The 25,900-nt window shown below is 36.9% G+C and overlaps 1 protein-coding gene across 6 annotated transcripts in view; it reads right to left on the bottom strand.

Moving 5' to 3' along the window:
* LOC126278594 (fatty acid 2-hydroxylase) overlaps positions 1-25,900 on the bottom strand; it is a 537,874-nt gene that overhangs the window by 6,127 nt on the left and 505,847 nt on the right. For all 6 annotated transcript variants that reach the window (XM_049978808.1, XM_049978811.1, XM_049978806.1 and 3 more), the window contains 4 exons: positions 23,881-24,003; positions 23,127-23,415; positions 8,926-9,151; positions 7,099-7,262 (listed from right to left, as the gene is read on the bottom strand). In XM_049978808.1, the coding sequence (XP_049834765.1) occupies positions 7,099-7,262; positions 8,926-9,151; positions 23,127-23,336 (600 nt within the window). In that variant the 5' untranslated portion in view covers positions 23,337-23,415; positions 23,881-24,003. The remainder of the gene's footprint in view (positions 1-7,098; positions 7,263-8,925; positions 9,152-23,126; positions 23,416-23,880; positions 24,004-25,900) is intronic.

The following is a 25,900-nucleotide window of genomic DNA, read 5'->3' as shown; positions in this document are numbered from 1 at the left end:
AAATCAAGCCCTCATATATTTTTTCCAGATCAGCAACACTTAGATAAGGGCATTGAATTTCTTCATTGACATCCTCTACTGGGTTCATTGCATGGCAATAAACACGTAAAAACAAATAAGTCTTGAATTGTAACATTGACTCAAGGTAGCCTGCACATTTATAACCTGCCTCTGTTTTCTCCTCTGCAGAAAATGTTTCAAAAAACTCTAGAAGTTCTTCAAAGTTTATCAATATTCTCAAGATACTAGAAGCTCGCATAGTCCATCGAGTCGGGCAAAGGGACCGTAGATCAGCTTCTGAAAAGTCCATTCTTTTGTTGGATTCCCTTATGGTGTTTATTAAGTCCTTGGCTGAAGTCATAATATCCCTCATAGATGAAGATGGTGGAGACTGTCTACAATTGCCAAGTCTAAACTGTGAGCAGTGCAGTGCACATAATGTGCTTTTGTTTGTATATCCAAAACTAACTTTTTCAGTCCTTTGAACTTAACTCTCATATTCAAGGCACCATCACAGCACTTTCCTCTTAAGTTCTCCATTGACAAATCAAGATGAGCAAAAAAATCTTTTAAAATACTAAAAAGAGTTTGTGATTCAGTGTTGGGGGGTCTTATATAAGCCAATAAAGTCTTCATTGATGATTAAGGAACCATCAACAGCACGAATATAAAATGACATTTGTTTGTGAATTAAAGAATCACTTGTTTCATAAACCATAGTAGAAAAATGTTCATTCTTATTGGTTGAAGCCTATACATTTCCCAAGACAGAATATCCTAGTAGATAAATGATCTCATTTTGAATATCGTGGGATGTCCACTTATATCCCAAACGCCCTAACCAGTCTTTAAACTCAGGTACGTCATTCTTTTGGAGTTCCAACAACTGAAATGTCAGATCCCTTAATCGGGTAGGTAGAAAATTTAAAAAGGGGAATGGATAGGTTAAAGTTAGATATAGTGGGAATTAGCGAAGTTCGGTGGCAGGAGGAACAAGACTTTTGATCAGGTGAATACAGGTTTATAAATACAAAATCAAATAGGGGTGTTGCAGGAGTAGGTTTAATAATGAATAAAAAAAATAGGAGTTCAGGTAAGCTACTACAAACAACATAGTGAATGCATTATTATGGCCAAGATAGACACGAAGCCCATGCCTACAACAGTAGTACAAGTTCATATGCCAACTAGCTCTGCAGATGACGAAGAAATTGATGAAAGGCATGATGAGATAAAAGAAATTATTCTGGTAGTGGGGGGAGATGAAAATTTAAAAGTCATGGGTGATTGGATTCGAGAGTAGGAAAAGGGAGAGAAGGAAACATAGTAGGTCAATATGGTTTGGGGCTAAGGAATGAAAGAGGAAGCCACCTGGTAGAATTTTGCAAAGAGCATAACTTAATCATAGCTAACACTTGGTTCAAGAATCATGAATGAAGGTTGTATACATGGAAGAACCATGGAGATACTAGAAGATATCAGATAGATTATATAATGGTAAGACAGAGATTTAGGAACGAGGTTTTAAATTGTAAGACATTTCCAGGGGCAGATGTGGACTCTGACCACAATCTATTGGTTATGAACTGTAGATTAAAACTGAAGAAACTGAAGAAAAAGGAGGGAATTTGAGGAGATGGAACCTGGATAAGCTGAAGGAAGCAGAGGTCGTAGAGAGTTTCAGGAAGAGCATAAAGGAACAATTGACAAGAATGGGGGAAAGAAATACAGTAGAAGAAGAATGGATAGCTTTGAGGGATAAAGTGGTGAGGGCAACAGAGGATCAAGTGGGTAAAAAGACGAGGGCCAGTAGAAGTCCTTGGGTGACAGAAGAAATACTGAATTTAATTGATGAAAGAAGAAAATATAAAAATGCAGTAAATGAAGCAGGCAAAAAGGAATACAAACGTCTCAAAAATGAGATAGACAGGAAGTGCAAAATGGCTAAGCAGGCATGGCTAGAGGACAAATGTGAGGATGTAGAGGCTTATCTCACTAGGGGTAAGATAGATACTGCCTACAGGAAAATTAAAGAGACCTTTCGAGAAAAGAGAACCACTTGTATGAATATCAAGGGCTGAGATGGAAACCCAGTTCTAAGCAAAGAAGGGAAAGCAGAAAGATGGAAGGAGTATATTGAGGGACTATACAAGGGCAATGTTCTTGAGGACAATATTATGGTAATGGAAGAGGATGTAGATGAAGATGAAATGGGAGATATAATACTGTGTAAAGATTTTGATAGAGCACTGAAAGACCTGAGTCGAAACAAGGCCCTGGGAGTAGACAACATTCCATTAGAACAACTGACAGCCTTGGGAGAGCCAGTCCTGACAAAACGCTACCATCTGGTGAGCAAAATGTATGAGACAGGCAAAATACCATCAGACTTCAAGAAGAATATAATAATTCCAGTTCCAAAGAAAGCAGGTGTTGACAGATGTGAAAATTAACGAACTGTCAGTTTAATAAGTGACAGCTGCAAAATACTAACGCGAATTCTGTACAGACAAATGGAAAAACTGGTAGAAGCCGACCTCAGGGAAGATCAGTTTGGATTCCGTAGAAATATTGGAACACGTGAGGCAATACTGACCCTACGACTTATCTTAGAAGCTAGATTAAGAAAAGGCAAACCTACGTTTCTAGCATTTGTAGAATTGGAGAAAGCTTTTGACAATGTTGATTGAAATACTCTCTTTCAAATTCTGAAGGTGGCAGGGGTAAAATACAGGGAGCGAAAGGCTATTTACAATTCGTACAGAAATCAGATGGCAGTTATAAAGAGTCGAGGGGCATGAAAGGGAAGCAGTGGTTGGGAAGGGAGTGAGACAGGGTTGTAGTCTCTCCCCGATGTTATTCAACCTGTGTATTGAGCAAGCAGTAAAGGAAACAAAAGAAAAATTTGGAGTAGGTATTAAAATCCATGGAGAAGAAATAAAAACTTTGAGGTTCGCCGATGACATTGTAATTCTGTCAGAGACAGCAAAGGACTTGGAAGAGCAGTTGAATGGAATGGACAGTGTCTTGAAAGGAAGATATAAGATGAACATCAACAAAAGCAAAACGAGGATAATGGAATGTAATCGAATTAAGTCGGGTGATGCTGAGAGAATTAGATTAGGAAATGAGACACTTAAAGTAGTGAAGGAGTTTTGCTATTTGGGGAGCAAAGTAACTGATGATGGTCGAAGTAGAGAGGATATAAAATGTAGACTGGCAATGGAAAGGAAAGCGTTTCTGAAGAAGAGAAATTTGTTAACATTGAGTATAGATTTAAGTGTCAGGAAGTCATTTCTGAAAGTATTTGTTTGGAGTGTGGCCATGTATGGAAGTGAAACATGGACGATAAATAGTATAGAAGCCTTTGAAATGTGGTGCTACAAAAGAATGCTGAAGATTAGATGGGTAGATCACGTAACTAATGATTAAGTATTGAATAGGACTGGGGAGAAGAGGAGTTTGTGGCACAACTTGACAAGAAGTAGGGATCAGTTGGTAGGACATGTTTGAGGCATAAAGGCATCACCAATTTAGTATTGGAGGGCAGCGTGGAGGGTAAAAGTCGTGGAAGGAGACCAAGAGATGAATACACTAAACAGATTCAGAAGGATGTAGGCTGCAGTAGGTAGTGGGAGATGAAGAAGCTTGCACAGGATAGGGTAGCATGGAGATCTGCATCAAACCAGTCTCAGGACTGAAGACCACAACCACAACAACAATATAACTAATAATTTTCTTAAATTAATGGGGGGGCTTCACCTACCCCAAATGAATTTTTGAGGGGTCTCGGTCCCCCTCAGGCCCCTTGGCGTCGGCACCTGTGCAGAGGGTTATCTGTAGTGAGATCATACTAACATATGGTTTCTAAAGAGGTGCATAGCTTTTTCAATAACTGTAGGGACAGCAGTCTGAATGATTGACTAATCTACTCCTATTATACTAGCCAGCTTGACTGTGTGTGCTGTTAGCATTGCCAACTGAAAGCAAGGAGAAACTACAGTCATTATATTTACTCAGAAGCAGCAGCTCTATTGTGTGTTTTAATAGTGATGGAAACTTCCTGGGCAAAATAATCCAAAGGTAAAATACGGTCCCGTTTTGTATCCCTAGGTTGGGACTGCTTGGAAAATGATGTTATCACCTGGCTTCTACTAGTCATTCCTTACTCCTGTAGATAAATCATGTTAGCACATGGCTTATTTAATGAATGGTTTGGTAATACAGCTGTCAGCAACTGCCATGATTGGCATTATTACATTCTTCTTAGAGTCTTCTTGCTTCACATATCATGCATACCTACATACCAAATGAAACAGTTTTGGCCTATTCTTCCTCCTGTGGGTTTTAATAAATCTGAGAGAACATCATCTACACCAGATACCTTGTTTCAGCTTAGGTCCTTGCAGAGTTACGTAAAATTCTTCTCCCAGGATTGCATCTCCCTTTTCATTAAATTTCCTCCAGGTTCCATTCATTTATATGGTCATACTGTATATATTCATGTTAATTTCACTCTGAGCGGTGGAGTAGTTTTGAGATTTCATTACAACAAATGCAAGGGTGTTATGAAAACAATGCCTCCAAATTTTTTATGTGAAAACTGTTAAATTTTTTAAAAATAAAACAAATATTATTAACATTCTACATTTTCATTCTTCATGCCTCCATAATCACAGCTGCAGGCCTCTGCTGCCAGAGGGCTCCAAATTGTAGCATGTAACGTGGTGGTGAGATTCACTGTAATCGATCATACTCCATTCAGTCCTGACTTGGCCCAATCCAAGTTTTATCTGTTTCCAAAATTCAAAGCACACCTTCAAGAACTTCGGTTTGATAGTGATAGGAGCGGTGCAAGCAGAGGTGAGGTTGTGGCTCTATGAACAAAGTCAAACATTCTACAATGATGGTATCAAGAAACTGGTTATTCTTTGGGAGAAATGTGCTTGTTGCGTGGATGACTATGTTGAGAAAGAAATATGTTGACATGAAGAATAAAGATGTAGTACGTTCATAAAGTTTGTTTTGTTTTGTTTGAGAAGCTTTAAGAGTTGTCACACAAAAATTTGTTAGCATTACTTTTCCGCATGCTCTCATGGTTCTGGGTGCACTTGCTACTAGTGGGTGTCCATTATATGCCCCACCTTTTTGCAGACTGATGCTGAATTGATAGCTTTGTTTATATGGCAGTGCAGGGTGGGAATTTGGTTTGTAATGAGCCTCCCATGATAATACTAGCCTGCTAGCCCATGCTTATCTTCAGAAGAAGAAATTCCGCACTGCTGATACATCTACATGTTTACAATTCACAATTAAGTGCTACTAAAAGTAGAAAAAATCTGTTCCTGACTTTTTCTTTCGTTGTGGAAGAAAGAGTGGTATGTTGAGGAAGGAGGGCACATCACTCACACCTTAGGTCGACAGTGGGTGAGGGTGCCAAAAGATTAAGAAGGAGGCATCAGAATGGGCAAGTACAAAGATCGTACATTTTTAATCAGTTTGCCATCTTTGATCCAGAGATTGTAGAAGAACAGAATGACAAGTAAAGATGGATTGAGAGGAAGATAAAAAGAGAGATGGAATGAATAACTACATTTAAGAACTTGAAGCAAATAAGAAAGAGATGAGAGAAAGAAACAAAAAGAGGGAGACAGAGGGAAATATGAAGACAAAAATGTAAAAATAAGATAAAGAGAGAGAAAAAAAGGGGGGGGGGGAGAAATGGGGGTGGGGGGAAGGAATATAAACTTCAAGAGTATGAGAAACTATTAGTAGTACTCGAATTTCATTCTGGAGGTCGGTGCTGGCCAGCCATATGGTATCCTTGTATTTTATAGTTTTCTTAGGTGAAATATCCTTTTGACATAAAAAGGATGGCAAAGCAGCCAAAGGAAAGGATCGGCAAGAGCTGCAAAATATAAAAGGTAAGGAAACTTCTACCCTATATGAAATTCTGCAGTTATGTTATTCAGTTTCTGATAAACGATGTTCCAGACAGCTAATTAGAGATTGCAGCAATAGGGTAAATGTTTCTTTAAAAAGATAAACCCAATTCTTTTATCGCCGATCCCAACTATCATATCTGAGGTTGCACAGCACTGTAGGAGCTAGCAATTGTGTTGCCTTAAGAGCCTGTCTTCAAAGTTGCTCTCTCTCATGCTTACTAATCCTTTATGTTCAAAAGGAATTTATGATAACCATACTTTTAAATCTAACAATTCTACCCCGGTGGAGAACTTATCATTTCTTTCGCTTGCAATGTAAACTGAAAAATTTACTTTGTGTCTTTGTGATGATAAATTTCGCACTGAACCATCTGGAGAATGCTTTTACTTACAACCACAACCATTAAAAGTGGAAAGGCAAAGGTCCCAAGTTCGAGTCTCAGTCGGGCACACAGTTTTAATCTGCCAGGAAGTTTCATTTCAGCGCACACTCTGCTGCAGAGTGAAAATCTCATTCTGAACCACAACTATTATCTATCACTGCTAAAGCAAAATCACATGTTGAAATCATTACTCTTATATGTAACATATCACCATTTTCTCAGGTCCAACAACATGGGGCTTGTTACATCACTTTCACATTTGTATCCCTTTAAAGCTGAAATTCTTTCTCCATCTTCCAAACAAAGGAATGTTCATTCCTACTATTAGTGAAGAAGACACAGTGGGTAGTGAAGAAGACACAGAAACCACCAGCTAATGGAAATGTAATGTTTACTTGTGCGGGCAATACACATAATACTAGAAACTCCATTGTTCTCTGATTTCTGTTGACTTGGGTCAAGGGATCTGCCTGCCTTGCTTTTATTACTTTTGAATTTCTACCACTGTTTTAGAACTGACCAGAACTAACACTAGTTCAGGGAGCTTGATATTTGCAGTCTTTTGTAAAATTGTTGCATAACTAATTTTTTTTATTGAGAGTAGACTTTTATATATCTTAGATAAACTGAACTTTTATTTTGACATTCCATTACTTTCCACAAGAAATGAAAAATTCTCATCACAACTTTTATGTCTGTAACACCAGCATTTATTTGGTCTAATGATTTCATCCTGAACAATGTTTAGAAATTATGGATAAGGTACTTACCTTATGATGTAACCCATGTATCAAAAAGTGAAATGTGATAAGACCAGGAGAATCTGCTGGAGGTTTCATGTGGAATACCCATCGATGTAAAGTATACTCTAGGAGAGACCATAGTCCTACTCCGAATAGGAAGCTGCCAATCACCCATGCAGGGAATGTAGGATCTATGAGAGAAGAAAGGTATACTATAGTGTCAACTAGCACTGAAACATTTCTGACCATATCATTTTATTTAGGGCTGAGCTATGTTCATGTTCCAAACACTAATGTAGGAAATTCTTCAACTGAGGACATGTTACATTTCTGCTTTTTGAAAACGAAAACTAGGAAAAATGTCTTGCATATTACTTGATGACTATAAGGCAATTTGTTTAGCAATTCCTTACCATGATTGTTGTAGTAGAGTGGAGCATTGGATGGAAAGGGTGTAGAGATACAGAATGAGATGAAAGATAGAAACAGAGTTATATAACAAGAGATCTACAGTTTGTGTGTCTATACCTAGTAACTCCTCATCAGATGTGATCAGGGGACACCTTTTACTGTGCCACGTATCAAGATTACATCCTATTTGATTCATCCTTACGGAGAGTGAAATGAGTGACTGCTTTTATGCATCTTAGAGATTTAGCTAATTAATGATTAAATATACAAGATCAATGTTATGAAAAGGGTAGAAGCTACTCACAATATAGTGGAGATGCTGAGTCACAGATAGGCACAACAAAAAGACTGTCAAAGTGGCCTTTCAGCCAACAAGGCCTTTGTCAGGAATAGGCAAAACACACGCACACGCGCGCGCATGCGTCCATAGTCTCTGGCTGCTTAGGTTGGTGAGTAGCAACTATCCTTTTCATAATACTGTTAACCTTCCATCCTTTTTCATTGTTTAATGTACAAGATCTGACAGTTAAGGATATTTGAAAATGTGGAGATTACATAGATTCAAAATACACAATAATTTTAAGTGATTTGTTCTGTAAGCAGTGTGCCTAATGGCTTGGTAATCAGTATTTACGAATCAGTGCGCACTGAACTGAACAGGTGAACAAGTTTTCCCCTTCCATTCCTGAATGAATTTTCTCTCTAGCAGGTGTGTGCTGATGTGAAACATCCTGGTTGCTTAAAACTGTGTGCTGGACTGGGACATGCATCTGGGATATTTGCTTTTTGCAGGCAGGTGGAAGGAGGAAGATTTGGTGCTAGTGGAAGTAAAGCTGTGAGGATGGGTTGAGAGACATGCTTGGTTAGCTTAGCTGGTAGAGCACTTGCCCGCAATAGGCAGAGGTCTGAGGTTCGAGTCCCAGTCTGGCAACAGTTTTAATCTGCCTGGGAGTTTTGTTTTTTCTTGCACTCTGAAATTGAATACCACACATTGTCATATTTCGTAATGTACTTTCGTGTATCATGTGTGGTCTACAGGACTAACAAATTAAACTACAAAATGAGAAAAAGAAACTTCAGAATATGTTGCAGACTAAGACTGTATTTGTAAATAGCATATTGTTGAAGAAATGTGTGTCTCACCGGTTAGGAAATAATCAGATAAGTAATCAACATGTGTAGTAAAAGTAAGGTGTTTTAAAGCAGTTTAGATGTATTGACATATTGTATTAAAACTGTCCAAATTGGTCCCCTCTTAACAGTAGTGTGAATTTTCCATGATAGAAGTGAACTGTAGCCAGCTTTTTTATGATGGACATTCCAGATGAGGTTACATTTTTATCAGAAGTTACTTTCATTCAGTTAAAACTTCTGTCAAAGGTTGAATGTTTAAGCAACAATAAATACCTTACTGTTAGAGAAAATTTACGAAAATCAGTATACCTGCAGAAAATTCGTTGTTATGAGAGATCCCTTTAAGAATGAAGAGTGATGTCACAGGAACCCACACTAATGGTATCACATACCAATATGTTACTGACAGTTTCTCCAGAAAATCAGACTTAAATAATCTCAGCTCTCTATCTACAGGAGATTGCACCCATTGATCATAATGCTTTCCAAGTTTTCCAACTTGTGCCAGCATTGGTTTGGACCAATCAACATATTTCTGTAAGAAGAAAGTACTTTTTTAGTTAGTAATAGCACAATGTACAGATATTTTGCACATATTTCGGATTACGTATGTAATGTTATCAAGTCTATATTAAATTACACGTTACTTGAATAGTTACAATAATTTCTGTAAATGTATCTTACATAATTTTTGATTGATGTAAAAATTTTCAGTGGTTACCTGTAGAATACCCAACGGATGAATGAACAAGTTCTTAGACTCTGGTTTAGTAAGTGGAATAATTAGCATGTAGGGAATATGATCTTTCTAATTATATAGAGTTTCTTATTAGGACTTACATAGTCCTGAAGACTGGACGTAGTTAGCCTCTATTAGTAGAAACTAGAGTTGTGAAACTCCCATAGACTATCATAAGTAAGTGTAGACTATGTTAGTTTTCCTATCAGCCATGGTTGTATCCTTGTTACATGTACCTTAGGTGTGTTGCATAACCTTTGGGCTTTACCTCATATCATTTGCTTTCTTTATGTATGCAATCAGTGTCTTACTAGATTCCCCTAGAAACTGGAAGAAGTGAAGTGAAATGTTTAAAAACTGAATGAGGGGATGTAAATGGCCGCATAATCTGCAGAAAATTTTTGTTCTGCATAGTTACTCTTCTGTCTGTTACTTAAAAATAAACTGTATGTCAGCCTATAGCAAAATTGAAATTGTCAGTGTTCAGGTTTTATTCGAAAATTGTTGATTTGCAGTGGGAAACAGATGGATGTCATAATAATAATAATCAAAATAATAAATACAGATTTATCATGTAGTGCCACTGAATACAATTTCCTTAAAAAAATTACTTTAAACAACACGTCAATACCTTGCCAAGCATATATAAAATATGTTTCTTTTATTCATAAACAACTTTTGCATTTATCAATAATAACAGGAAACATTTGCCTATGATCATGATGAAGGACATTCTATGAAGTACAACATGACTACGACAGTTACATAATTTTTTTATGTTTGTACGTGTAAATGATACTTGCATCAAAAGAATTTTCTTTGGTTACATGAAAGGGCAGAAGGTACATGATGAACTAATTATTATTACATATAAAATGAAATTTATGTTCTGTAATGGTATAAAATCCACAATGAATTAACACTGAATGCTGTGCAGTTCTAACTATGTGCAAAACAAACAACAGCAAAAGCAAAGAGAAGTCATCAGCTCACAGTTTCTGTCTTACATATTCATTTATTTTTATTTCCCTACCAACACTGCCAATACCACCGGTAATCCTATCATTTACAGTGTCACCTATGTAGAGTCCAACTCTAGAAGTAGCTAATATGATCACTGATCTCTACTCAGATCTGAATATTACGTTGCACCACTACTTAACCAATTTCTAGAAATTTTGATTTTCATTTCATGGCTTGCAATTTTCATATGAACACTTCCAGGTTTAGTACTGTTGCCATACTTTGTCATGAAGTGTATGATGTAGTTGCACAACTACATTATAATTATAATGCTGTTACCATTTAATTTGAAAGAAAATAAGTCCAGATGAGTGAGGGAAGGAGATGTTGGTTCTGGTCTCTCCTAATAAATAAATAAACTTTTGATCTCCCTTTCACTTATTCACTTTTATTTTTTCTTGTTCTGTTTCTGCCTTGTCCCTAAACATTTTCCAAACAAAGAATCACAAATAAAGTTCTATAAGCTCAAAAATTAACATTAATGTTTCATTTGTGTGTGTTTCAAACCTCCACTGGTTGCTTCTGTTTTAGCAATTGAACATATTCTGGTATTTCAAATGCTATGGATCCATAGAAAAAGTTATCAAGAAATTTTTGGAAATCATTTAACCAATTGTGTATTTCAAATACAGGCAACAATGAAAAAAGAATACATTCCTTTAAAATAATCTAATTTGTAATTACAAGTCAGAATAAATTTACTGAGCAGTGAATACTGTGTACTGTGTTCTATTTTATATAACATTTATTGCCTTGTGTAGTTTTGCTGAGACTAGTTTGTAGAAATAATAGTTGGATTTTACATGGAAGTAGAAAGTACTGTACTCCACTTGGCTAGGTGTTGGAAATTATTGATAAGTTTCACAAATATCATTAATTTGTTGCATGTGGGATCAGTAGGTCCTGATGCACTAATAGAGAAACAAAAATCTGCCTAGGAGAATGCAAACATCCAGCAATGTTAGCTCATATATGAAATATTAGATGCAGTTACTCTAACTTTTGGCAGGTGTTGGGGGATGAGACATTTGTCAAATTTGTGTGTATTGTCCATTTATGATGTCTTCATGGTAGGAAGGAATTTAAATTTAGTAGTGAAATGTAGAAGATTAACTTAAGCAAAAGCTAAGTATGACATTCACATTCTAAACACTCAGTCATCTTTGTCAAAAAATTCTTGCAAAGTACTATGTCAGTTCGTTCAGCAGTAAAAATGGACGCTCTGACAGTATATTAAGCTTATCTGGCAGAAAGAGGTTTAAATGATATACCAGTTATCTGATAATTATCTGCCAGGAATGGAGTTATAAAGTACATGAATATGTGAAACACATCATGAAATAGCCATAACAGAATACACTGTGAAGTTAACTGGCTTCAGTAAACATAGAAAGACATAACACTGTTGGTGGTTAATCAGGTTATTTCCATAACACTGTTGGTGGTTAATCAGGTTATTTCCAGAGGCAACTGGAGTACATTAACAGATGCTAATACTGATATGTATGAAGGGAAAACATCAGACAAATGTAATTCGTCTCTTAATAGGTTCTGAGCTACAACTCTCTGAAACTGACAGGTATGGGGACAGTGCAACTGATAGTCACTCATCAGGTATTTACTTCTATTTTATTGTCAGTTTCCCTCTGCTACTCATGTTGAAAGACAATCCAATGTATTCAATGTACTTTGTAGCTCATATGGACAAATGCTACGTGGTTAATCAAAGTTGATACCTACATTATTTTTCAATGTGTCAACAAGCCTTTAAAATGTAGGAAAGTAACTCCTTACTTCTTTTTACTTTTTGGTTACTCCACAAACAATAGTGTATTGAAGAAACAAAAGAGGATCTTGGTGACCATCATCGCAACTGATGCAATGCCCACAACAGTGTTATTGAAGTCCTGATCTCTAATTATAAAGAATGAGCACAGGATTTATCTTGTAGGTATTTTGCAGCCCCTGTTCTCAAAGAACATAGTTCAAGTTGTCCTGTTACAGATTCTGCAAGAATTGTTACTACAATAACTGGATCAAATTGGTTATCAAAAATGCAATACGACACATTAACTCAAGAAGTTTCTGCTCACAACACTGTTTAGACTGGTTATCTGCCTTTGTATGATAATTGTGATTATTATTGATAGCACTGAAGATGGTCACAGACCATCAGTAAACAAATGTACTGAATTAATTTGTCGTTAGCTGTTAGCCATAGGTGCAGACACAATGGAGGGATATCTGTTGAGAGGCCAGACAAATATACCGTGAAGAGATGCAGCAGCGTTTTCACTAATTGCAGGGGCAACAGTCTGATTGATTGATCTGGCCTTACAGAATTTCAACCAAATGCTGGTACTGTGAATAGCTGAAAGCAAGGGGAAACTACAACTGTAATTTTTCTTGAGGGTATGCAGCTCTAGTGTGTGGTTAAATGATCACGGTATTCTCTTGAGTAAAATATTCTGGAGGTAAAATAGTCCTCCATTCGGATCTCCGCATGGTGACTTCTCAGGATGATGTCATTATGGGGAGAAACAAAAATGGCGTGGAATGTCAGATTGCTTAATCAGTCAGGCAGGTTAGACAATTTAAAAAGGGAAATGGATAGGTTAAAGTTACATATGGATAGGTTAAAGTTACATAGTGAAGGAAGTCCAGTGGTAGTAGAAACAGGACTTCTGGTCAGGTGAATACAGTTTCATAAATGCAAAATCAAATGGGGTTAATGCAGGAGTAGGTTTAATAATGAATAAAAAAAATAATAACATGCTTAAGTTACTATGAACAGCATAGTGAACACTTCATTGTAGCCAAGACAGGCACAAAGCCCACAGACACCACAATAGTACAAATTTATATGCCAACTAGCTCTGCAGATGATGAAGAGACTAAAAATATATGATGAGATAAAAAAGTAATTGTCCAGTTAGTTATTGGAAATGAAAACTTCATAGTCAAGGGGAACTGAAATTTGATAGAAGGAAAAGGAAGAGAAGGAAAAGAAGTAGGTGAATACAGACTGGGGGAAATGAATGAAACAGAAAGCCACATGTAGAATTTTGCACAGAGCATAACTTACTTAAAATTAACACTTGGCTTAAGAACCATGAAAGAAGCTGGTATACATGAAAGAGACCTGGAGACACTGGAAGGTTTCAGATAGATTATATAATGGTAAGACAGAGATTTAGGAACAAGGTTTTAAATTGTAAGACATTTCCAGGGGCAGATGTGGACTCTGACCACAGTTTATTGGTATGAACTGTAGATTAAAACTGAAGAATCTGCAAAAAAGTAGGAATTTAAGGAGATGTAACCTGGATAAGCTGAAAGAAACAGAGCTTGTTGAGAGTTTCAGAGGGTGCATTAGACAACAGTTGATAAGAACAGGAAAGGAATGCAGTAGAGAAAGAATGAGTAGCTTTGAGAGGTAAAATACTGAAGGCAGCAAAGGATCAAGTAGGTAAAAAGAAGGGGGCTGTTGGTAATCCATGGGTAACACAGGAGAGATTGAAATTAATCGATGAAAGGAGAAAATTATAAAAATGCAGTAAAGGAAACCGGCAAAAATGAACACAAACATCTCAAAAATGAGACTGATAAAAGTGCAAAATAGCTAAACAGGAATGGCCACTGGACAAATATAAGGATTTACAAGCATATATCTCTGGGGTGGGGGAGATAGACATCATCTTGAGGAAAAATTAGAGAGACCTTTGGAAGAAAGAGAACCATCTGTATGAACATCAAGAGCTCAGATGGAAAACTGGTTCTAATCAAAGAATTTAAAAGTAAAAGGTGGAAGGAATATATAAAAGTTGTATACAAGGGAAATGTACTTGAGGGCAGTATTATTGAAATGAGAGATGATGTAAATGAAGATGAGATAGGAGGTATTTTGACAGAGCACTTAAAGACCTAAGCTGAAACAAGGCCCTGGGAGTAAACAATCCATTAGAACTATTGTAGGGAATGCCAATCATGACAAAACTCTTCCATCTAATGAGCAAGATGTATGAGACAGGTGAAATACCTTCAGACTTCAAGAAGACTATAATAATTCCAATTCAAAAGAAAGCAGGTGTTGACACGTGTGAAAACTACTGAACTAACAGTTTCCTGAGTCAGGGTTGCAAAAATACTAAGATGAATTCTTTACAGTAGAAGCTGACCTCAGGAGAGATCAGTTTGGTTTCTGGAGAAATATAGGAATACACTAAGTGTTAAAGAAAGGCAAACCTATGCTTAGAGCATTTGTAGACTTAGAGAAAGCTTTTGACAATATTGACTGGAATACTCTGTTTGAAATTTTGATGGTAGCAGGGGTAAAATACACGGAGTGAAATGTGGTGCTGCAGTAGACTTGTGTTGATTAGGTGGGTAGAACATGTAACTAATGAGGAGGTACTGAATAGAATCGTGGAGAAAAGAAATTTGTGGCACAAACTAATTAGAAGAAGGGGTGGGTTGGTAGGAAATATTCTGAGAGATCAAGGGATCTCCAATTTGGTACAGGAGGGAAATGTGGGGTGTAAAATCATAGAGGGAGTCCAAGAGATGAATGCAGTAAGCAGATACAGAAGGATGTAGGTTGCAGTAGTAACTCGGAGATGGACAGACTTGCACAGGATAAAAGAGACAGAGAGCAGCATCACACCACTCTTCAGACTGAAGACAACAACAACAACAACAACAACAACAACAACATAGCTATTATCTGGACACAAGATTCATGCCGTCAGGCACTTCCTTTGTCAAGATGCTCCACACATTGTAACTGATCGAAATATAATCTTTGCTCATTTATTGAGCACTAAGTTAACATGTATTTCTAGTAGTATACTTTGCTGGGAGCCATGTTGGTCTCCAGCTATATAATGATATGTTTCGCTAGCCCCACATTAATAAGCAACACTGTAGTAGCTTCTATCTCCTTTCACCAATTTTTGAAAGGTTGTTGGGTTCCAGATTGTTGGAGGCAAACCAACAGTGCTCAGATTTATAGAGTTTAGAATGGATTACATGAAGGAAATCCAACTAATAGAGAACCACATACATTAAAACAAAGACTCCACTATTAATGTATATTTTAAATGAAACAAATAGGTAAATTTATTATTTCATACAAAATAAAATTTTATACAAGAATGTCATCCCAGAAAACTTTATTGCCAGATAAACATATTTCCGAGTGCATAGCAGAACATTTGACTTAGATGGAAGATTGATTGTATGAAGAAGTCTGTTCATAAACTTACGGAACATTCGTAATTTTGCACCAATTAAAAGAAAATTCACAAACTGTGCTTCACACAATCCAGCAACAGACATCCAGAAGTATAAACAGCTTTGGGAGTGAATTTTCATCCACAGTGGATGCTGTTGAACTCTGTGACTGTTCCTTTGCAGGGTGTAGAAAAATTTCCACTACCAGGCACAATAAAAGATTATTTATTCATCACACAACTGGGTTTGGGCGTGTGCTTGTCCTCAGATGTTTATACAATCATGTACATGTGTATATTGCTGGATATCACTGGACAAATACAAAGAAAATTATTTGCTGTTGACTAAACAGATACAAGTGGAACAATTGTAAGTGGGAAGGCAGCATTTATCGAAAATATACCTGTACTTACATAAAGATGAAGCATTATTATTATTATTATTATTACACTGTGGTGACAGTTTTTCCATTTAGTTGCACATTTGTTATCATTATCATATGATAACAAATGCGCAACTAAATGGAAAAACTGTCACAGCAGCGTAATTATAATAATGATGCTTCATCTTTATGTAAATACAGATATACTTTTGACAAATGCTGCCTTGCCACTTACAATTGTTCCACTTGTATGTGCTTAGTCACCAGCAAATAATTTTCTTTGTATTTATACAGTACTCTCCATCCATATAAATGTGTACATGAATGTATAAACACCTGAGGAAGGGCCAACACCTGAAACCAGTCATGTGATGAATCAATAATCTTTTATTGTGACTGGCAGTGTAAGTTTTTCTGCACATAGCTTTATGAGTGGTGTATCAAGTGTAGAGGAATGTAATTCAAAGAGACCGTGCACATTAAGTAAAAGGTAAGCACAGGAAAATTCTGTGGAGAAAGTTCCAGAATTTTTCTAACCCAGCTTGTATATCAATTACTCCATGTGATACCTTAAATTCAGGTCCATGTGCACTTAACAAATCCTTATTGAACAGCTGAGTGAGGTGCTGGTCTTGGTGGAATGAGAGAATTCTGTGCAGACAGGTAATTTCATTGCCTGCTTCATGAGTGTTATCTCTCAGACTGAAGCCATAAACGTGTCAGGCATTGAGCTGTCTGGTCATTCAGCACATTTATATACTTTGCATCTACCAACAAAGTGCCATCAGTGGACATAGGTACATGCCAACTTTTTGTACAGCTGTAGAATGGAAAATTCAGCAGAACACCAACGAGTGGTATCAGAAAAATAACTAAACAGATTTCTGTGTAGGCACGCATTTTTAATTGTTCAGTCTCCTCTCTTCTGAAATTCCAGTGTTAGTTGCCTGTTCTGTGCTTTTGGTCAGATGTAGTATGGTTTTCTGCCAGTGGTCGACGTTGATACTGACTGTTAAAACTTCTTAATTCCTTCCAGTTTATTGGGGATTCTTTTCAACCCCTGCAGTTCGCTAGATTTTATTTGACCATGTAAAAAATCTTTCTAGGTCATTTCCATTGGTTCCCAGACGTCATATATTTTCTTCTACAGAAAACATGTTGGTGCATACAATTCTGGCTTAGACAAGACAATACCATACAGGTTATACGACAGACAAAACAGCAGACTAGGTTTTGTACCATCACAGACTAGATTTTAATTACACCCCACATAACATTGTGTCCTAATATCTGCTGTCATTAAAAAACTTATGAGAGAGAGGATGATGAATGCAGCAGATGTTGTGAGTATCCTCGGATCCAGAAAGTTGTCAATTTTTCGGACACCACAGGGAGGATTTACGATAGCTTTGTAGCAGGTAGGCATCACATGGGTCTGCACAAGAATTGCTGGCTGTCTTGAAGAAGGCAGTATGGTATGGAACATCCAGCTGTGTAGAAACCTTTCTGCAGCTATTCATTGGGCTGCATTGATTGTGAGAATTTTCTTTTGATTCACATCTTATTAACATTGTGGTCTCAGCACAGAGAAGACCCCATATTCATACATCTTGTTGAAGGCCTCTAGAAAGAATTGTACTGCATAGCTTTTTATTGTACATGAAACCATAGTTGGCACTCTCAAACAGAAAACCTAGTGTTTTCATTGAAAACACTGCTGAGTTACACTGTGTTGGCCCACTGTGTGTGTGTAGACAATTCTTCTGTCCTTCCTCACAATGTGTAGACAATTCTTCTGTCCTTTCTCACAATCTGTTGACATCTTGAGGTTTCACGTGTTCTGCTGGATGTCAGTGTTGTCCATGCAAAATATTTTGACATGACTGATGTCTTCATTAGATGCTACTTGTGAGAGCTAGTCGAGTGGAACAGCTCCAATACCCCTCTTTGGTCAGCTCTAGGTGCTCCATCTGCAGTCTGTACTCACTAGAATTGTCCTGAGATGTTCAATTTTCAGTCCAGTGTGTCTGACAGTGAGGTGGCATTCTATTTTCAGTCTGGTGCTCAAGAGGACTGCTGGGGTATGTGGAAGATGACCTTGACATACAAAAACCAGTAATTTAGGAATTTATAATATACCTTACCAATGTGGCATTTAATGGATTGGCCAAATGACTACAATAGTAGACATCAGAGGCACATCCTGCTGGGACAGGCACCTAAATCAGCTATTGCTGAGAACTGATCTATGTTGTATGAAGAAACAGGGGTTCTAGCACAGACCTCCAAACACTGGGACAGTGTTATAAGAGAGTGAATAAAGGTAAAGATAATAGAAAGAATAATGAGTCATGACTGGGCACCAACAGCAAAGCCTTGTGTCCTGCACTGGAGTCGGTAAAACACAATGGTTGCGGCAACAGTATTCAACAAAAGAAAAACTGAGAAAGTGGACATAGGGAACAAACCCCAGGCAGCACCAGGTGCACCATGCTGAGAACAGAACTCCAGATCACTGTCAGGCACACTGGAATGGAAACTGTGTATGGACGACATTGATATCTAGCAGACCCCAACACCTCAAGATGTCATCTTTGTAATTACTTACAGCATCAATCATTGAATTAAATCTCTTCTTATTCTGCCACTCCAGGGTTAGGCCTGGAGCATGTTCTGGGCTCATCATCTCATCTTCCCTCTTCCCACTCTTCTCTTTTCCCATGGTTTATGATCCATTGCTAGTTTAGGAAGTCCTTATGGTGACATATGACACACATGTTCTCTCCTTTCTTTTTGTATTTGGTTGCCTTTTGGGTTATTGGTTGGGTTCCTAATTCTTCTTTTATTACTTCATTTCTAGTTTTGTCTTCCCTAAATCAGCCTTTCACAGAGCTTAGAAATTTCATTTCTGATGCTTGTACTTGCTGTAAATCTTTCTTTCTCAGCATCCAACTTTCTGCCTCACATAACAAAGTAGGAATTGCCATGACTTTATAAAATTTAAGTTATGACTCTTCCTTTGTTACCAGTAAGTGTTCTTATTGTGCAGCATTACAGTGGTAAGTATTAATTATTTTCTGCAGATCCATATCATGATTGTATGATATGTCACATTCATATTTGAAATGGGCTACCTGTTTGATCGGTTTATTATTGAGGACTGTTTTTGTTCATGCTAGATGAGTTTCTAAAAAGGCTGTGGTTTTACTTTATTTAGAGATGTAGTCAGATTGTAGCCTGCACTCCGTTTAGCTTATGGAATACCATTTGTAATTTATCTACATAGTCTTGTATGCTAACTTGATCATCCGCAACTAACATCGTGTGAATATATGTGTTCCTTACTTTATGTGTGATGGTGTTCTATCTTTTTCCATTCCCTGGCCTTGTCATCTACATAGATATTAAATAATATCCTTGATTTTTTTGTTTTCCGTGTGTTAATCCTTTACATGAGTCAAACCCATTCTGTTTTCTTTATATAGGGTTTTCGTGACTCAGATCAGATGTTTGGAGATTTCTCTTTTTTCCATTATTGCCCATAGCTTGTCTCTGTGAGTTCTGTCAAATGCTTTTTCATAGTCCATAAATGCTAGGTAAGTTTATGGATTAAATTCTCTCATGTGTGTGTGTGTGGGGGGGGGGGGGGGGGGGGGGGCACTGCAACTGCAAGGAATACAGGTTATTCATCTGATGGAATTGAACACAATTTCAAGACAATCCAAAAATCACCACTACTAGCTGCAAAAATACTGAACAGATTAAATACGGGAGAATTCTCTTAGAATTAAGAATGTCATGTCTCTCTAACATGTACTGGGTAAAATATGAGCTATCAGAGGAGTGAAAAATAGCAAAGATCACTTCAATATATAAGAAATACAGAATTAAACCTACACCAAAAAAATTCTTCATACATTCTAACTCAAGCTAGAAAGGTAATACCTATCCTCATATGCAGACTGTGTAAGCATGTCTACTAGATTATATGTGAAGTCATATGATAAACATGGCTAACACTATGATTTTAAAATTGCTTTCTGTTCCATGTGGTCCTTACTATCACCTCATTCTGTATACTCCTTTCTTCTAGAAGTAGTCTGCACCATGACAGGTGATGAAATACAGGCATATTTGTGGAATACCATTGACATACAAGGTCTGTTGAAAAAATTCCGGAACATTTGTAATTTCGTGCCAATGGTGTGTTGGAGCAAAATGTGGCTGGCATCCCTGCACACACCTGAGCTTAATGTGTAACTGCTGGAAGTTTCATTGTTGTATGTCTGTTAGTTATTTTTCAGTGCTGTACTGAGTAGAATGTTGTGTCACACAGTTTGTGAATTTCGAGATGTCAGATTTAGAGGAGCAATCTGTCTGATTTATATTTTGTGTGAAACTCAGGAAAACCTTTACAGAAGCACATCAAGTGTTGCAGGAAGCCTATGGTGATGAGAGCTTAAGCCACACTTTGTGTTACAAATGATTCACGCTTCTTAAAAAGGTTCATATGGAAGTTAAAGAGGACCCTCATTCAGGATGCCCTTTGACATCTACCAACAACACTCATGTCAGGAACGAAATTGTGCATGCGAATCGAAGACTGACTGACTGAGAGGCTGCAGTAGAATGTAACATTTGAGTTGGATCATGTCATGAAATCCTGACACAGCATCTTGGAATGCATCGTCTTGCCACCAAGTTCATCCCATAGCTCATGATTGAAGACCAGAAAGACCTTCACAATCTGAGAAGAGCTTTTGGATTGCACAAATGGGAATGAGATGTTCTTTAAGAAAATCATAACTGGTGATGGGATGTGGATCTATGGTTTTGATGTTGACCACAGTTCAGTCTTCACAGTGGATCAGGAAAGGTTCCCGAAGACCAAAAAAAAAAAAAAAAAACTTATCAGGTCAGGTCAAATGTGAATGCCATTCTGATAGTTTTCTTTGGCTTTGGAGGATTAGTTCATCATGAATTCATGCTACAGGGACAAACTGTTAATTGATGTGTTGCAATGCCTGCTAGAAAATGTGACAAGGAAAAGACCTGAAATGTGGTGAGCAATTCATAACTTTTCCATCACGATAATGCACCCGCACATTGCACAAAAAACGAAATCACTGTTGCATCACAAAAATGCATCCGCACATTGCACAAAAAACGAAATCACTGGGCTGCCTCATTCTCCATACTTTCCAGACGTGTTCCCTGTGGACATTTTTTTTATTTCCAAAGTTGAAAACCCTACTGAAAGGGTAAAGATTTTCAATTATAGTCAATATAAAAGAGGATTCTTAGACAGAACTCCATGTGATCAAGCAAGAGGCATTCCAAGATTGCTTCTGGAAGTGCAAAAGGCATTGGGAGCAGAGTATCAATTGTGGAGGAGAGTATTTCAAAGGAGACCATACACAACAAGTAAAAGGTAAGTGCAGAAAAAAAATGTGCACAAAGCTCTTGAATTTTTTGAAAAGACCTTGTATTTTTGAGTAATCCACTTCCAGAATGTTACTTAAGTAGGGTAGTGTCGAGATTCAATATACTGTGCGGAAACAGTGTGAAGATATTTTTAGTATTATAATATAGGACTGTTTAGTTTGTTATCCTCATTTCTCTGTTCAATTCATGAAGTTAAACTCCTTTTTTTTAAAAAAAATGAATGAAGTTACATAATATGTTTTACAATGCTGTGAAAGTACACACACTAATTTATTTCTCCACATAGTTTCCATCTGGATTGAGACTTTTCACAGTGTTTGACGAGCTCTGAAATTCTGCAGTCATATCTGTGCCTGAAGGTAATCTACAATGTGGATTTCCAACTCCCCTTTGTATAGAAGAGTATAAATAATCCATGAAAAATGAACATAAATCTCAGGCATCTCTGCAGTGGTGAATTTGTGGTTTTCTCTAACCTTTCCATTAATCAAGCAAAGCGTTTTATGATTTTGGTCAGCCACTTTTCTCACTAATGAGAATTGCAAGGGCAGATATGATTGATTTGATTGGCAAAAGAGTTAGAGAAAACATGGATTCAACATTGTGGAGCTTTGTGTTCATTTCAAGCAGATTATTTGTGCGTTTCTGTACAAAGGGAAGTTGTAACCAAGCATCATAGCTGCTTCAGTCAGGTAGAATTCTATGATTGTGAACTTTCAGAGCTTGTCAAAGGCTACAACAAAGTGGCTGGAAAGTATGTGGAAAAATAAATTGGAGTGTGTACATTCACAGTATTGCAAAACAAATTCTGTAACTTTGTACACATTTCTTCTTCTTCTTCTTCTTCTTCTTTTTTTTTTTTTTTTTTTTTTGTTAGTAAATGGAGATTGCTTTATGGACAGCCCTCATACTTTACTTTGTGCAGAACTAATCCATATTTATTTGTCTGTGACCATGTGAGCCATAGCTACTTGGTTATGGAATGAGTTAGTAAAAATTTACAGACTGATGATTAGTGAGTTTATAAATGAAAAAAATTAATAAAATACATAAAAGTTAGAGGTTATAGGAATAAATAACACTTAATAGAGGAAAGTTATTAAGTACTGGAAGAAACTCCAATTGAGAATGGGAAAGTGGCTTCAGTAAAAAAAGGAATGGTTTGTTCAGAACCATCCTAATTGTAACTGTCATGTACAGAAGCTCTGCATGAGAATTGTTTTTATTAAAATACTGCAATTTAAAAATAATGGTCTTTGGTTCAAAACACAAGAAAAAAGAAAAATGCATTGTATTTGGAATATATATTCACACTAAAAGCAATGTTGTAGAAGTTCATTTCCTAATTATCTCCCAGAAAAGGTAAAATGAACTAGCAATATATAACACATGTTTAAATGTAATGTTATATATTATACTGTAATAGTTCATAATTAATAATGCTGAAGGTAATCCAGATTATAGAGGACTTTATAAAATTCAGTGCCTTTGGAAATAGAATTTGCACTATCAGTGCAGACTACTGTGTAATATTCAGCACATATATGAAGCTTGTGAGGTGGTATTTATCATGTCTTCTATGTCAATTTTCTATAGATATAAATGAAACAATGAGCATCTTGACTGTGTACTTTCATGAAAATGTGAGATTCTGGATGATATATAAATAACTAGTCCTACTATTCTTACCTCCAAGTCATCTCCTTCCCCTTTCTTCACTTTGTAGTCTTTCATCATGTAATATGCTGATGGAGCATGATGTATTTCATCCAATTTGTGACTAATCTCTTTCCCTCTATAAGGAGCAACAGTGTTAGTGCCTCCAGGGTGAAAATGGAGAAATTTTCCGATATCATAATCTTCACCCTTGTGTTTTATGACAAAGTTGGCTTTTGTCATGATGTTCCTTTTTACTGTCTTCAGAATAATTTATTTATAACTTGCTTCCCTCTGTTTCACTGATTTTGTTTCACCCTACCTGAAAATCATCATGGAATGAACAATTTTATGAGGCTTCAGTTGCAATCACATGGTTACGTGTACTGTATGATAAAATGATACAAAAAAGGAGATAAATGACAACCCAAATGTTACATTGACTTGATGTCCAGTTAAACTTTAAATGAAGTGAAGATAAGGTGTACATCTACATACATGGCTAAGTTTACAATAAAGTGCTTTCTTTACTGTAGAATCAAATAGAAGAGCTGAGAACAAAGAAATAACTATGTACTGAATGATTTCCTTCTTTATTATATGCTACGAGTATTTGGTTGTTTAACACTGTGATGTTGATATGTATATGACAATATTTCAGTTAAGATTTCAGACCGACAGCTTTGACAAAACATTGAAATTTTGCAAAACAAGTAACTTCATTAGAAGAGATAAGTACGTAGTTCCACAAGAATATTGTTTTTGGTTTGTGCAGTGTTCAACTCACCATTTACAGACGAAGTAGATCAACTGAACATCATTGCAGCAGCACAGTTGACACCTGACTGAGGGGCTGATAAGTGTATGACTGCTTATATCTTCTGCTGCTGAATGAAGTGGTGTTCCTTCTCTGAAATGGAGCATACAGTTATCTGGCTGGAAACATTTATGTAAGCTGCAATCAAAATCATTTATCTCTACTGTGATCTTGATAAGTATCGATTGACCTCTATCTTCCAACTGATGTTTGTCACACCTTCTAGTGCTGATCCATTTCAAGGACAAATATGCTTTCAAGTAGACTTCTTGACACATCTTGGAATGTTTAAGAACTTCACACAACTTCCCAATATCATATCATGAATTATTTGATGGTAAATGTTTTTGCTACACTTTCATTATAAACATAATTTTCCAATCTGACTTCCTACTGCAGTAGAATCTACTTTTTTCCAGAAAGTTGACATGTCTCTAACAATAAAACTTTAGGTCTTATGCAATTCATGGTATTAAGGTCAAAAAAGAAGAACTAAAAGACAGTGAATCTTAATGTGGCTGTACCAACTTAGTTGTTGCAGTTCTTATTATTCATACACTTTTTTAACCTGCTCTATGTATTGTTAGCATATTTATCTCCATTCTGCGCCATCACACTCATATGAGTGAAAAATGGACTGTCCCCAGGCATCCCTTTATTTACCACCTATTTAATTCTTGAGTATTGTTTGTCAGCAAGGGGCCTTTACGAAGTTGATTTACCAGAGGCAATGAAGTTACAAAGAAGAACTGGAGTCATTTACTCACCCTGAAAGCACTACAAATATCATTACAGGACTAATTAATAAAATATCAGTTGAAAACAACAAATTGCTGTATTCCTGTTATTTTTTACCATGCCCCTTTATTTGGGGCACCCTTCTTGTATACATTAGGATGCTCCATTATTTTGTTGATATGATCATTCCAAGGATGTTGTGGTCTGTCATGTTTGTTTGTCAGGTGGTTTCCGTTTGCCACTAATGATCTGGCATTCTCACCAAATGCCTATTCTAGTTTAATGATTTTATTTCAGTTCTATCTGTCAGTGTTTCACTTACCCTCATTTTAGTTCTTACTCCATCATTAGTTTCATCTCAATTTTTGATGTTCTGGTAGTCAGTCATTAGTAATCCTTTTCCACAGCTATAAGTCATCTTTTGTGGTCAGTATTTTTAAATGAAGAAACATGTTATTAGTGCCATGTTTGAATTTTGACAGTTGAAAAATGACCCCATTCAATCTCATGTAGACTGGGCCACTGAGCTACACAGATTATGTAGGAATTGCTGTTTTGTACTCAGTTCTCCAACAACAGACATGCCAGATGTAATGCTGGTGGGACCCTCATCTTTCCCACCTCCCAGATGATTCCATCAACAATCATAGAAGTGGCAATGGGCCCCATCAGTAGCAGCCCTCATTGTTTCCTGGCTGTAAATGTTGCTTCCTTCACTATACATGCAGTGCATGTCTCCATGACTCCCCTGGGGTGCAACATGTCACAAGTGTGCCAAAGAGGGACACTTGCAAAATGTATATTTTAGCAACTCTGCCAAAAATAAGCCCTAATATATGAAAGTGAATGAAGTGAGTGATAAATATACCAATGTGGAGACTTCTCAGAATGCAGTCCAGCAAGTATACTTAGATGAATTCGTAGACAAACGCACATTGAAGTTACTCCTTGAAGCTGGTGCCTCTGTGTCCTTGCTAAACTGACCCCCTTACTTAAGTTATGGTCATTGTACTTGCAGCCAGCCAAGACAAACTTTTGGGCCTATGGATGCCATCATTTGCCCCCTTCCTAGGAAAACTATCCACTTTATTTCATTACAATCAAGTCTCTTACCCGTTAATTTTCTTGTTGTAGCTCACCTTCAAAGTGGACAATGTTTTTGGGGAAGATTCTTTTCACACTTTTGGGTTTACAGTTTGTGAAACAGTACATGCCACACAAATGGAAAAGCCTGACATCTCCCTAAAGACTC

Source organism: Schistocerca gregaria, chromosome 6 (assembly GCF_023897955.1).
Source record: "Schistocerca gregaria isolate iqSchGreg1 chromosome 6, iqSchGreg1.2, whole genome shotgun sequence".
Classification (NCBI taxonomy): Eukaryota; Metazoa; Arthropoda; class Insecta; order Orthoptera; family Acrididae; genus Schistocerca; species Schistocerca gregaria.
This window is presented reverse-complemented; position numbering and strand designations above follow the sequence as displayed.